This window comes from Cydia strobilella, chromosome 6 (assembly GCF_947568885.1).
Source record: "Cydia strobilella chromosome 6, ilCydStro3.1, whole genome shotgun sequence".
Taxonomy (NCBI): domain Eukaryota; kingdom Metazoa; phylum Arthropoda; class Insecta; order Lepidoptera; family Tortricidae; genus Cydia; species Cydia strobilella.
Window position 1 is genome coordinate 6,531,327 of NC_086046.1, and position 13,438 is coordinate 6,544,764.

Here is a 13,438-nt window from a genome sequence, read left to right on the forward strand (position 1 = left end):
ACCTCCTTTTCTACATAATTAGGCAAAAGATGCTGTCTTTTTCATTTCATTGTCTGGAATCTAAGAGTGCACCATCAACAGTAAGTGAACTTTCAGGGTAGTACTATTAGTTATTCTGTGCTTTCAGCGGCATCCCCCATTGAAGTCGGTTTTTTTTTTCTTAAAAATTATTAAGCATCTACTCACACTATGACATATGACGCGTGAGCAGACGGCACGTTCACACATAGAAACGCAAGTGATTTTTGATGTATACCGTGTCCGCCCTGCGGCATTAGTTAGCTTATCAGACAGATAGCGCGATTCACGATTATACGGAACAGCGCCATTTAGCGTGTTTTATAAATTAAACTAACAAATCTGGGGTTAAAAATCTTGATAGCGCGATTCAAGATAGATTTTTAATACACCCAACTGCGCCATCTAGTGGATGATTCATAAATAAATAAATATTTGGGGACAATCTTACACAAATCGACCTAGCCCCAAACCACAAGTACAAGGCGACGATATACATACTTAAATAGACAAATACATACTTATATGTATACACAGAAAACGCCCATGATTCAGGAACAAATATCCGTGCTCATCACACAAATAAATGTCCTTAACGGGATTCGAACCTGGGACCATCGGCTTCGCAGGCAGGGTCACTACCCACTAGGCCAAACAGGTCGTCGAATATCATAAAAATCGGACTACTCTGTAAAAAGTTATGCGTGGTCACACATTAAAAAACCGGCCAAGTGCGAGGCGGACTCGCGCACAAGGGTTCCGTACCATTACGCAAAAAACGGCAAAATAATAACGTTTGTTGTATGGGAGCCCCCCTTAAATTTTCATTTTATTCTGTTTTTAGTATTTGTTGTTATAGCGGCAACAGAAATACACCATCTGCGAAAATTTCAACTGTCTAGCTATCACGGTTCATGAGATACAGCCTGGCTGGTGACAGACGGACAGCGGAGTCTTAGTAATAGGGTCCCGTTTTTACCCTTTGGGTACCCTAAAAAATATACGCGTCGACTTGAGAACCTCCGTTTCTACTAGTCCGGGTCATTATTCCGAGAAAAATCTTGATAGCGCGTTTCAGGATTTATACTATACGGTACAGCGCCATCTAGCGAGTGATTCATAATTATAAATTATACAAATTCCTTACAAGCCTGCGACATTCCGAGAAAATTTTGATAGCGCGTTTCAGGATTTTCACTACACGGAACAGCGCCATAGATGGCTAGAGCGAGTGATTCATAAATTAAACAAAATCTGTACTAGTACCAGTCATTATTCCGAGAAAAATCATGATGCGCGTTTCAACATTTTTACTTTTTTCATAAATTAAACAAAAACAAGTGAAAAGGCATATTTATAGGGAATCCCTACTAGGGATCTATCTGGAATATGTGGACCATTGTTAAAGAAACGCCATAACCTCTCAATACTTTATTTTCATTTAGCTACATGTTAAGCCATGGCCGCCTCCAAAGCCTGTATCTTCTGTTTCCGCTTCTCACTTTTCTTGTCTTCCTTGACCTTTTCATCATGTAAACGCCTCTTTTTCCTAAGCAGCCAGATTTCCTTCTTGCGGGCTTCTTGGCCGGCCTTCATGCTCTTGTAGAGGTTCCGATGCTTCTTACGGACGAGTTTTTCGCGAAGCCTGAAGGCTTGCTTGTCCTCTATTTCTTTTTGATAGGGATGTTCCTTATGAGTTACGCCCGCTGTAACTGCCATTGCCTTTTTCTGGAATATTAATTTTGAGGTTAATTATATTGATGTCGCAGGCGATTTAGTGCTCGATGATGTTTAGTGTAGCTAAGAAAATATTCTTGTGTTATAATTAGGCATCGTAAACTGCGAGCGAAATCCATTAAAGTACTAGGGTTGTTACTGGTTGTCATACGTCATTTCAATGGATTTCGCTCGCAGTTTACGATGCCTGGTTATAATTGTTATAAAATACAGGTTTATGCACCTTTTTCCAGCTTTTCGGACAGACATTAAAGATAAAGGTAAAGCTATCTCATCTGTGATAATCGTCATGCGTTTTTTTGACCTTTTGCCTATGAAATGATGATAAAAAAAAAGAATGATTGCTATTTTATTTTATGATTGCAGGCAAAAAGGCTATTATGGATTAATCCTTTACATAATTACGGAACCATGGGGTCCCTCCCGGACATTTGGAAGGCGTGCATGGGGCAGAAGGTAACATATAGAGGCCCCTTATATGAAGACAATTTACACCAACCAACGATTATTCCTGTATCCTTATATCTATTAATGGTTGACTAAAATTATAGTAAGTATTTTACCTTCTCCTTCGCCATCGTCTTCTTCTCTAAATTCTGGTCATCACCGTCTACTTCCTCTTCAGAAGAAGATTCTTCAGCCACCTCTTCCTGGTACTGTCGGGTCAATGCTTCTTCTGCACCTTCTTCATCTGAGTTATTCTCCATGCCTTCTTTGTCTTCATCACTGGCTTCCGCAATGTCTTCATCTGAAGCTTCATCATCTGTAAGAAACATAAATTCAATAAGTTAGTCCGTAATTCTAAGAACCAACCATCTTACCCAAAGGATTTTTACTAAGACTCCCTATTACTAAGACTCCACTGTCCGTCTGTCTGTCACCAGGCTGTATCTCATGAACCGTGATAGCTAGACAGTTGAAATTTTCACAGATGATGTATTTCCGTTGCCGCTATAACAGCAAATACTAAAAAGTACGAAACCCTCGGTGGGCGAGCCCAACTCGCACTTCTCCGGTTTTTTTTTGTATGTTGTAACTTTTTAATCTGTTGTGATAAAAAATAGACAACTAAATTAAATAGCAAGGCACGTCTTCACAGACCGAGCTGCTTCGCGTGGCAATTTCCTCGTGAGGCGGCTCGTCCTGTTTGGATCCGCCTAATAAGACATGCAATGTCACTTTTTGTGGTTAAATTGTAAATCAGCTATGGTTTAGCTATTAGCACCTAGTTTTATGATTTGACAAACTTACTTTGAGGCTTAAATTCAGGATCGTTGAGTGCTCTCTGCTCAGGTGGAATGTACACTTGATCCTTGGTCTTGTCAACAAACGGAGACAAATGTGGTGGCAGCACAGCTCCAATCAAATACTTGTTGATAGGCAATAGAATCCTTGCATTGACACTGTCAAACACCCACTGGGGCTGTATGTAGTAGCGGGAAAGGAACTGCTTGTCCATGCTTGGCCTGTCCACAATCTGGTAGTTTATCGACTCATCTGACTCATCAAAAGTAGCCCCAACAAACATATTGCGGTCCCACGACACCTCACCACCGAAGCAGCGAATCAGGAACACCAAAGGTTCTCTAGGGACTTCTCTGTTAATGAAAAACTTTAAGCCTTTGAACATGGTTTTGAGTTTCTTTACTTTTTCGGCTTCAAGCTTTGCATCTTCCAGTTTCTGTGGGTCTTCATCTTCTGTATTGAATATGTCGATTTCGGGCAATTCTTCAGCTTCATTTGAGCCTTCTACTCTGGCTAGAGACATGTTCATGGCTGCGATTCTTTCAGCTACATAAGCTCTTTCATCAATGAGATCTTTCTCTGAGCTTGATGAGAATGCTGCAGTCAGTTTTGGGGGGTAGACCAAATTCAAGGAGTGGTAAAGTTTGAAGTTCACAAAGCCAAGCATCATTGTGTAGAACTCAACAAAAGTAGACATGATTTTGAAGTCTACTTCATCCTTGCTTTGAGGCTGAAAAATTAAATTAAATGTGTTAGAAAAATAACGCTCACATAACTTTTCATTTATAAGTACTCCATAATATATGTTACTCTCCGAAGGCCACAAAAATATGTGACACGCTCTTACGGCTCTACAAATTAGATCGTGTCAGAAATTTTTGCAGCCTTCGTTGAGTAACATATTATTGCAGGTGACTGTAACTATAATATCAAGAGTCAGGAGAGATGACCATGGGGGGAAGAGCATCCTCAAAGTAGATCCCAGATGCCTTGGGACAACAACATCAAGTGGCTCCAAGTCGCACAGAACTGTGAAGAATGGCGCAAAATGAAGGAGGCCTACACCCGAAGAATAGAAAAGGGCTAAAGAGAGAGAGAGAGAGAGAGTCAGGAGATTAAAGTTATTAAAACAAATTTATTTTAATTACCTGGAATGAGAAATGATGCGGCACAATCCAAGTTATAGTCTGCCCTTCAATTTCAGCTTGGTAATAATATCCTTTGACTGACACAAACACTTTCCGCAATGCCTTCGCAGCAATAACTGCATGCATGAACTCCACCGTCAGCCTTCTGCACAGCATGGACTGGTCTCTCGGCACCCTCTTAAGTGACGGGAATGTGCTGAACAGGAAGCACAGAGTAAGGCAGTCATCCAAGTCTCGGAGGGCATCCACAAATGTAGGGTATCTCTCTTTCACAATATGGTCTATGTTTATTTCTGGGTAGTCTCGCAAGAACTTCCTCATCTGTCCATATTGACGCATGGCTCTTGCTTTGCGGATTTTTTGTTGATACACCTTGAACACAGTAAATTGGCATGATGACAAATTTTGAAATCCCTTTTAATATGTCGGTACACTTGTATTGGTTCCGAAAAACACAATATTTCAGCTATACTCATGTTTTAATACAAATTGCATTTTTTATAGCTACTTTAACCTCGCGCGAAAACGCCTCGCGTCAATTTGTGATGTCACGGTTTAGTTGGCGGCAGCGTGGTAGACATTGTTTACATGAGTACTTTACACACGTGTAACAATATTTTTTTTACGTAATAAATGTTTAATGGCGATATAAAAAATAGGTTCATGAGATACAGCCTGGTGACAGACAGACAGACGGACAGTGGGCTTAGTAATAGGGTCCCGTTTTTACTCTTTGGGTACGGAACCCTAAAAATTAAGTTCTTAACATACAATGATGCAATATACTTACTTTTAAATCTCTCAGCTTCCATATTATAGGCTCGTGTAACAAGAATTTGATGTCCTTTGTGTGATAGAGTGTTTTAATGCCACCGGCGCCTTGTTGAGCCCTCTTACGGTTGCGGGGTTCCCTGGGATATATTCCTTTCAAAATGCAAATTCGTCGGAAGTCTTTAAGAGAGAGCTGCAGTTTCTTTAAAGCAGCTTTTCTAGTCATAAATTGAGCTCCCTCTCCGGAGGAATACTGTAAAAATAGAGGTTTTTATGTTATGTATGCTAAAAACACGTGTGGGATACAGATTTGTTGGTTATTTGATGCGATATTATAACTGTAATTATTTGCGACAAACCTTCTTCTTCTTCTTTGACACCATTTTAGTATCTGAATTTGTAAATTAGTATTACTTCTACAATGTCTTAATGCACTTTTATACTGTTATTTAAATTAAACTTTATTTATTTCTGCAACATGCGCAGTACTCAAAACGTCATTTTGACAAAAGGATCGCTTAGTGTTGCTAGTCAAATAATTAAAATTTCAACAGATTATAAGTAAATTTATTGCACACGGTGTAACAGATACATGTTGGGGATTGGGGTACTTGTGCAGGTTAAATCATGTTATATTATAGGCATTGTTTAAGTAGTATCAAACCAAAAGCATGCAGCTCGTTTGGTGTATGTGACAGCGTGACCCAACTGCACACAACGGGTTAGTTGCGTGGGTACAAATTATCATTTCATATCATAAAAGTTGCATGTAACATGCGTGCGACTGGCACAAGAAAGTACGCGATGTACAAGCATACGTAAGTAAATTATGCACCTAACTTTTTAGGCGTGTTCGCGTTTTTAATCCGGGTACTTGCTCCAGTACTATGCGGCATGCGCCGTGTGCAATCCAATTTTGTGATCACTTTTCCAGTTCGGCAAAAATTAACTTAAAAAAATAAAATTAATCAAAAAAAAAAGTAAAACCCGACTTCAAACGGGAAAAATAAAATATTATCTCGTTTTATATGCGCTAGCAAAGTGGTACGTTTGAAAGTCGGTGCCATGCCAAATTTTAAAAGCGTCAAGTTGCCGTCAAAGGGAATGCTAACCCTGGTATAGTTTGATAAGAATAAAAGAACCAGTATTGTAACTATTTAGCTTGGCACCGACTTCAAACGTATCAGTTTGCTGGCACATATAAAACGAGATAATATTTTATTTTTCCCGTTTGAAGTCGGTTTTACTTTTTTTTTTTAAGATTAGTCTTATTTTTCCATTTTTAGTGTTTCTTCATATTTGTCTGGCCACTGTCACTAAAAAAATTTGCATTTCGGGTAAGTTTCAAGGTCTGGATCTAAGCTATCAAGATTTGAGGAGTTGGACCTCATGGAACCCATCATCAGAACTAGACCTTAACACAATTAAATGTTCCTTCAGAACTTACTTTATTGTGCTTAACAAATATAACGAAGAGGACTTAAATCGCCAAAATTGAAATATGCGTTGTTAAAGAGTCCCGTTCTGGTCATCATCAGTAGTTCCACTTCATCAAATGTTACTGTTTTGGATGATAGTGCTTAGTTTGTTGATGAAAATAGTAACACCGATATATGTATGCCTATAAGATTTGAGGAGTTCCCTGGAGTCCTAATGGATCCCTTCATCAAAACTGGGTTTTTACAAAAACGGGACCAACTAGGGACTATATACATTCAAACAAAAAAATAATTTTCCAAATCGGTTCAGAAATGAAGAGTTCTGAGGTAACATACATACAAAAAAAAATAATTAAAAAAATACTTACGGTCGAATTGATAACCTCCTTTTTTTGAAGTCGGTTAAAAATAATAAGAATAAATAATATTTTATTCTTATTCTTTTCAAATCGATTTGAATAAGAGTAAGATAAAATTAATCTTATTTAAATTAAAATTTGAATTAGAATAAATTCTTGCACCCGTAATGAGTCTCATGCGACTTTTATTTAAAAAATAATTAAAAACAGGAATCATTATTTTAGAAATGGGATTATAGATTCTAAATAATTGAATTAAAGTTAGTTAATTTTGTAGGACAACCTAAACTATTAAAATTTTGAAATCAGAAAAAACATCGAGTCATAATTCATCATATAGGTAACTTAAAAAACCGGCTAAGTGCGAGTCGGAATCGCGCACGATGGGTTCCGTACCACTACGCAAAGAACGGAAAAAAATCACGTTTGTTGTATGGGAGCCCTTAAATATTTATTTTATTCTGTTTTTAGTATTTGTTGTTATAGCGGCAACAGAAATAGGTACCTACATCATCTGTGAAAATTTCAACTGTGTTTATCACGGTTCATGAGATACAGCCTGGTGACAGACGGACAGAAGAACGGACGCCGAAGTCTTAGTAATAGGGTCCCGTCCCGTTATACCCTTTGGGTACGGAACCCTAAAAAGACGTGTATTTATGTAACCATCTGGTTCCATCATCCGATCAGATCAGCAGAATTGTTTTCAACTCTATCTTCATTATTTGTTTTCACATACGAATTATTCCCGACGAAATTATTTGAATTATTCTTGAATGCCCATTCGTTACCTAGGTACCGTTGATGGTAAATTGAAAGCGATTACATAATAATAGTTACGTACAGTACATATGGTGCTAATTTTTCGCACTAGTGCTTAAAGAGCACTTTTCGTGCATATGTCGAAAGTTTAAAGGGCCAAATGTACTGTAAAACGTTGTACGTTTACGCACTAGTGCGAGAAAGTAGCACCATATATAATAATAATATAAAATAAATATAATAATATAATCTTTAGGTTTAGGTACCAGTTTACGTGACGATGGTAAAACGTAACGACTCATGGTCGTCTCGTAGTCATTTATTTGCATTGTCATTTTCGTTACACTGGGGGATTGGGGGTATTGGGGTCGATCGACTGAATTCGTTGTACAGTCAGCAGCAGAAGTTGCTAGGCGGGTGAGGTGTTCAAAATGATCTTGACGCGACTTTATTGTTAAGAGAGTAAGAGCGTGTCAAGGTAATGTTGAACACCTCGCCCGCTTAGCAACTTCTGCTGCTGAATGTACTCTGCATGTAGTTACAATTAGACCAAGATAACTTTGCAACGATTTTGATAGCACATAGACTGTGCAAGTGTTATTTATACACGTCATCATTTAATAGGTTTGACGTTTAAAATAACACATGCACAGTCTGGGATAGTGTCAAAATCGCTGCAGACTTATCTTGGTCGAACTCTATCGAATATTGCATGCAAGTTCTTGAACCGTCTAGGGCTTTATAGCCAAAAAGCAACTAATATCGTAAGTAACTAATAATTAAAATTAAACCACTCAAATATTTTCGTCTTTTATTCAAATTATAGAGAAATAATAAATTACTAAAGTAAATGCCAATAAATTATTAAACTACTAATATTGTTAAAAAATTCATTCAGGCTTTGTATTTTCTTCATCAGAGTCTACTGATGTTGCAGCAGTTGTGGTTGTCAAAGCGGCGGCATGCTTCTTAGCCCAAGCAGTTGGGTCCATCATTATGTAATGCATGGGGTAATAGGAAGCAGGCCAATAAGATGTCGGGTACGGAGCAACCACATTGTTGTTAGACGCATCCTCGCTACCTACTCCAGCATCTTTTAAGACCTTCAAAGCGCTAGAGTAGGCGGCCTGCACCATATGAGGGTACAAGTAATTGTATGGATATTGAGTAACAGCAGAACCCGAGGCAATCGTAGAAGCCTCTGGCTTGGTAGCAGTCGCCGGAACTGCTTCAGACTTTGGAGACTGAATACCAGCATAGCCGTATGATGAGTAACCAGATTCCGCAGGTAGACCATAGGCGTATTTTGCAGCCGGGCCTGTGATTGCGGCACGCTTCTGAGTACTAGTCGATTCCTCAAGTGGTAGAGCGTTACTAGATAGTGCTGAAAATAAAGGAAGAGCGGTAGGCTTAGGATGTGATCCAGCTGCCAGGAAGTTGACTGGCTGGTCGGTTAACCACTGAGAGCTGACTCCATTGTCTTCCGTGGCCGCTACGTAGAGGTCTCCTGTAGTGCCATCGCTGGAGGGCTTAATGTAGAGCCCCTGCACTGCTTGAAAATCACCTCCAGGCCACGCTAAATGCCCCCTAGCTGATGCGAAAGCCAGTGCGAATACCGCAAATCCTTTAAACATTTTTATGGGAAATTTCAACTTGTTGGCTTATGATTCAAAAACGTATAACTTGAATGATGACTTACACAGGAAATGCTGCATTTTAAAGGAAGTGTAAGTGATAATTGTCATTGTTACATCATAAATATCAAGATGAAGATAGGTTGTTTCTAGATTATTTTTACATGATTCAGTTCTTCATTTGATGACGGCACGTATTTTTATTAGATGAGTCAATGATAAGCTCACGTCTTGGAAAATTGTGAAAGAGTTATCAATTATTCTAAGAATGGGTAACAACATTAACCAACACAGATAATTTCGTCAGAAATGGCTCCTAAATATCTAAAGATATATTATGATATCAATTGACTATAAGTATCTAAATCCTAGGTGTTTATTTATCTAAGTATTACGTATTATGTTTGTAAACACTAACTCCAGGTATTATTTTCAACAATTAAACTTTATGTACATATAACTAGCTTCAGTCTAACTTCGTCTGCATGCTGAATCTAGCTGCGAAAGTTATTATTTCCATGTACCACTTCCATAGTCATATACACCCCCTTTTCACCCCTTAAGGGGTGATTTTCGGGATAAAAAAACTATCCTATGTCCTTTATCGGGACTCAAACTATCTCCGTGCCAAATTTCATCTAAATTGGTTGAGCGGTTAAGGCGTGAATAAATAATAAATAAATAAATATTATAGGACATTTTTACACAGATTGTACACCCACGTCCCACGGTAAGCCCAAGGAGGCTCGTGTTATGGGTACTCGGACAACGATATACATAATATATAAATACTTAAATACATACAAAACACCCATGACTCAGGAACAAATATCTGTGCTCATCACACAAATAAATGCCCTTACCGGGATTCGAACCCAGGACCATCGGCTTAACAGGCAGGGTCACTACCCACTAGGCCAGACCGGTCGTCAAAACAGACAACACACAGAAGAAGAAGATACAGACAAACAGACAGACAGAGTTACTTTCGGATTTAGAATATTAAGAGGGAAGACTAGTTTTGCGATCCTAACGAAATAACGGTATTTTTTCTATGAAATTTCCATTTCGGGAGAAAACGGTTTCCATTAACTAAATCTTAACAAATCACTGATTTTGATGTCGATCGCTTCAGCATAATATATATTTGTAAATAATATAAATGGGGCATTTTCTATAAAAAAGAGACCTTATTGTTGATGGCGCTTACGCCATTATTAACGATGCTCCGATATAAATACAACGCTGCGCGACGCTGTGCGGCGTAAGCGCCATCGACAATAAGGTCCCTTTTCATAAAAAATGCCCCATTTATATTATTTATAGGTTTCGCTTTTTTTCAATATTTTTTTGTATTGCATATTTTGAAAAAAGGAAAACCTCGTTATAAACCTAGTTTTTCATTTGTTTTTCAAACTAAAAATCACGGAGAATGGAAAATATTTAGAAGTGGATAAACATTTTCTCTTTTTGTATGGACGAGTACGTGGTTCCTATACTTCCCTCTTAAGTATGGAATTTGAGTAGGTATCCATGAACTCTACTTACTAATAAGTTGATAATTTTACATACGAAAGACAAAAGTAAACTACTTGGCTATCATTTATTATCACACTGAGGATATGAAGGGTACACAGAAAGAATATGTCTAGTCACTTTAGTAACCTTTTGAGTAATCGCGGTTTTAAAATTTGGATCCATGTCAAAATGTATGGTAATTCCGTGACCAGGTCTTTTTTAACTAAAAAAAAAGTTGTGTTACATATATTATACAGTGGTAGCAAAAGATTCATTAAGAGCTCTACATTTTGAAATGAAAATCTTATTTTCCGAAAAAAGTGACTAGACATGTTCTTTCCGTGTACTCTTCATATAAAAGATAAGATAGCTCGTAAATCTCGCAATTAGTTATCGTCTCTACATAATACGGGTGCAATTTATACTATTGTAAAATGCAGATAAATCACGCCTACTTTGTTTTTTATTATGTTTTAATGGTAACATAAAACAGCACTCAGTAAACAAGTTACTGACAAAAATTTCATTAATTTTTTTAGGGTTCCGTACCCAAAGGGTAAAACGGGACCCTATTACTAAAACTCCGCTGTCCGTCCGTTTATCACCAGGCTTTATCTCAAGAACTGTGATAGCTAGACAATTGAAATTTTCACAGATGATGTATTTCTGTTGCCGCTATAACAACAAAACAAAATAAAATAAATATTTAAGTAGGGCTCCAAACAAACGTGATTTTATTGCCGTTTTTTGCGTAATGGTACGGAACCCTTCGTGCGCAAGTCCGAGTCGCACTTGGCCGGTTTTTATATTTATTATGTTTGAAAGTTAACATAAAACAAGGTTTAGCGCTTAGTAAACAAGTTACTGACAAAAATTTGATTTTCATTTTTAAAAACACATTTAACTATTGGCGACTTATGAATGCCTCCAAAGAACTTAACTGATCAAAATTAATTCGAGCTACTATAGTAGACCCCTCGAGAGCTAGCCATTACAGAGTTCCACTATCCATCTTCTGGATCCATCATCAGATCAGTTCGATGGTACCAAATTATTGCATTGGCATCAGTGCTTGTAAAGTTTTGAATTAATAGGGCTATTAAAATTTGGCACATAAAAGTCGATTTGCGCGATTTGTTACTTTTAGTTTAAGTAAAGTTACCGATAATCATGACAAACATACCTAAATATTTTTTACAATACCAACATTTCCTTACCCTGCAGTTTAATTAGGTTACCATAACGTGACCGTATATCAACGTAGGTACTTTTTAATTATTGCACTTTTGCAAATAAGTAAAGACACTTACGTGACGCACGGTGTACGATTTGAGATCAAAGATCAGTGATATTGCAATTAAGATATACACATAATATATCATCATCACGCACGTTTCTGGAATGGGGCATGAATAGAAAATAATTAAAAAGTCCTAAGTCCTATAAACGCACATTGAAAATTCTATGTCCAAGTTTCCCACTAGGAGAAGGTACTCACTACGCGCGGGAAATCTTTTACTTTGTTTTAACTTCGGACCCTCACAAGTTTTTATACATAACGCTTTTTAACGTTTTGTACACATATATAGTAGGTACCGTAAAATAAAATAAAAATAAAGCTTTGGCAGTAACTGGGATGGACTCATTATAATGGCCGCGGCGTTCAAATGAACATAATTAATCATATATATTTATGCTTTCAAGTCACTTCGCGTTAGATTACAACTTTCTTTAGGTTTAGGTACCTATAGCATATTTTATGATTTTTCATATTTGATCAGACTGTACAACCTGTAATAACAAGATATAAACTGATATATCATTATCTATTTAGTTCAATGTCATTATTGCATCATCCTAAATTTGTCAAGTTATGGAACAAGGTGTGTTACCTATGATTTAATAATAAACATGCACACCCTGTAAATCTGGTACCATCTATTAGTACATGATGTATTAAGGGCGGTAAACAAGAATTTACGAACGAGTGTGAATTGAAACCGAAGCCGAAGGCGAGGGCTTAATTAACACGAGTTAGTAATTCCTGTACCGCACGCGCGGTACTCACAAAGTTTTTCATCATACTTGGGAGGAAAACAAAGGGTAAAAAATAAAATTTCTGCCTAATTTCGGACAACCCTAGGTCGAAATTTAGGATTTATGGACTGTAACTGGACGTCGCCTACGTGTAATAACACCTTTTACGAGCCAGTGTGATGAAAATATTTTATTATTTAGCTTTAATGGCCAGTTGCCGGTTGTCGTAAAACTGAAAGTCAAACGTCATACACTTCGTTCATAACAAAACTAACTTAAGTCGAGCCTTAAGGTACAAGTTCAATTGATAATGCCTACATATGACCATTTGGTTAAAAAGTGAAGTCATAATGGCGACCTAGTTGCACGAAAGGCCATGTCAAAAAAATGAACACTACGCAATTAGTTATTTATTATTAAATTGTTCGAAAACTGGGATCTTGAGCGTTGCGAGGGTTTCAAAGCACGAGGGTTAAACACTTTGATACTGAGTGAAACACAGCATGAACGCTATTATATAATTATCATTCAAAAACATCATTTAATAGTAAATTCTAATACCAGCCAATATGGGGAATCAACTTAAAATTGGCATCAACTTACTTTGCCACTTTTGTGAATAAAATGCAACTCTCAGATCAGTTTTTGAAGGAAAATAATAATAATATATTATTATAGCTACTCTTATATGAAGAGAAACCTCGACTTGTCAAAATAAATCGCCTTCATACAAGTAGTGTTAGTCCTGATTTAAACTTTCACGATTTTTA

General features: G+C 37.4%; 2 protein-coding genes across 2 annotated transcripts; both read right to left on the reverse strand.

Annotated features, from left to right (window-relative positions):
- Positions 1–1,434: 1,434 nt before the first annotated feature.
- On the reverse strand, positions 1,435–5,439 carry LOC134742037 (pescadillo homolog). Its single transcript, XM_063674963.1, has 6 exons — positions 5,279–5,439; positions 4,939–5,172; positions 4,149–4,520; positions 3,007–3,730; positions 2,319–2,518; positions 1,435–1,746 (listed from the first exon to the last, which is right to left on the reverse strand). The coding sequence occupies exons 1-6, from the start codon at positions 5,300–5,302 to the stop codon at positions 1,471–1,473; spliced, it is 1,830 nt and encodes a 609-aa protein (XP_063531033.1). The 5' UTR covers positions 5,303–5,439; the 3' UTR covers positions 1,435–1,470.
- Positions 5,440–8,277: 2,838 nt separating this feature from the next.
- On the reverse strand, positions 8,278–9,128 carry LOC134742038 (uncharacterized). Its single transcript, XM_063674964.1, has one exon. It carries the CDS (start codon positions 9,111–9,113, stop codon positions 8,370–8,372), a length of 744 nt encoding a protein of 247 aa, XP_063531034.1. The 5' UTR covers positions 9,114–9,128; the 3' UTR covers positions 8,278–8,369.
- Between the last annotated feature and the right edge of the window lie 4,310 nt (positions 9,129–13,438).

What these genes read in the sequence shown, in the direction of transcription:
- LOC134742037 (XM_063674963.1), bottom strand. Translation starts at nt 5,302, where the DNA reads ATGGTGTCAAAGAAGAAGAAGAAG. An exon ending in TGTCAAAGAAGAAGAAGAAG is followed by an intron (nt 5,173 to 5,278) that starts GTTTGTCGCAAA and finishes CTATTTTTACAG; the next exon opens with TATTCCTCCGGAGAGGGAGC. An exon ending in GGAAGCTGAGAGATTTAAAA is followed by an intron (nt 4,521 to 4,938) that starts GTAAGTATATTG and finishes ACTGTGTTCAAG; the next exon opens with GTGTATCAACAAAAAATCCG.
- LOC134742038 (XM_063674964.1), bottom strand. Translation starts at nt 9,113, where the DNA reads ATGTTTAAAGGATTTGCGGTATTCGCACTGGCTTTCGCATCAGCTAGG.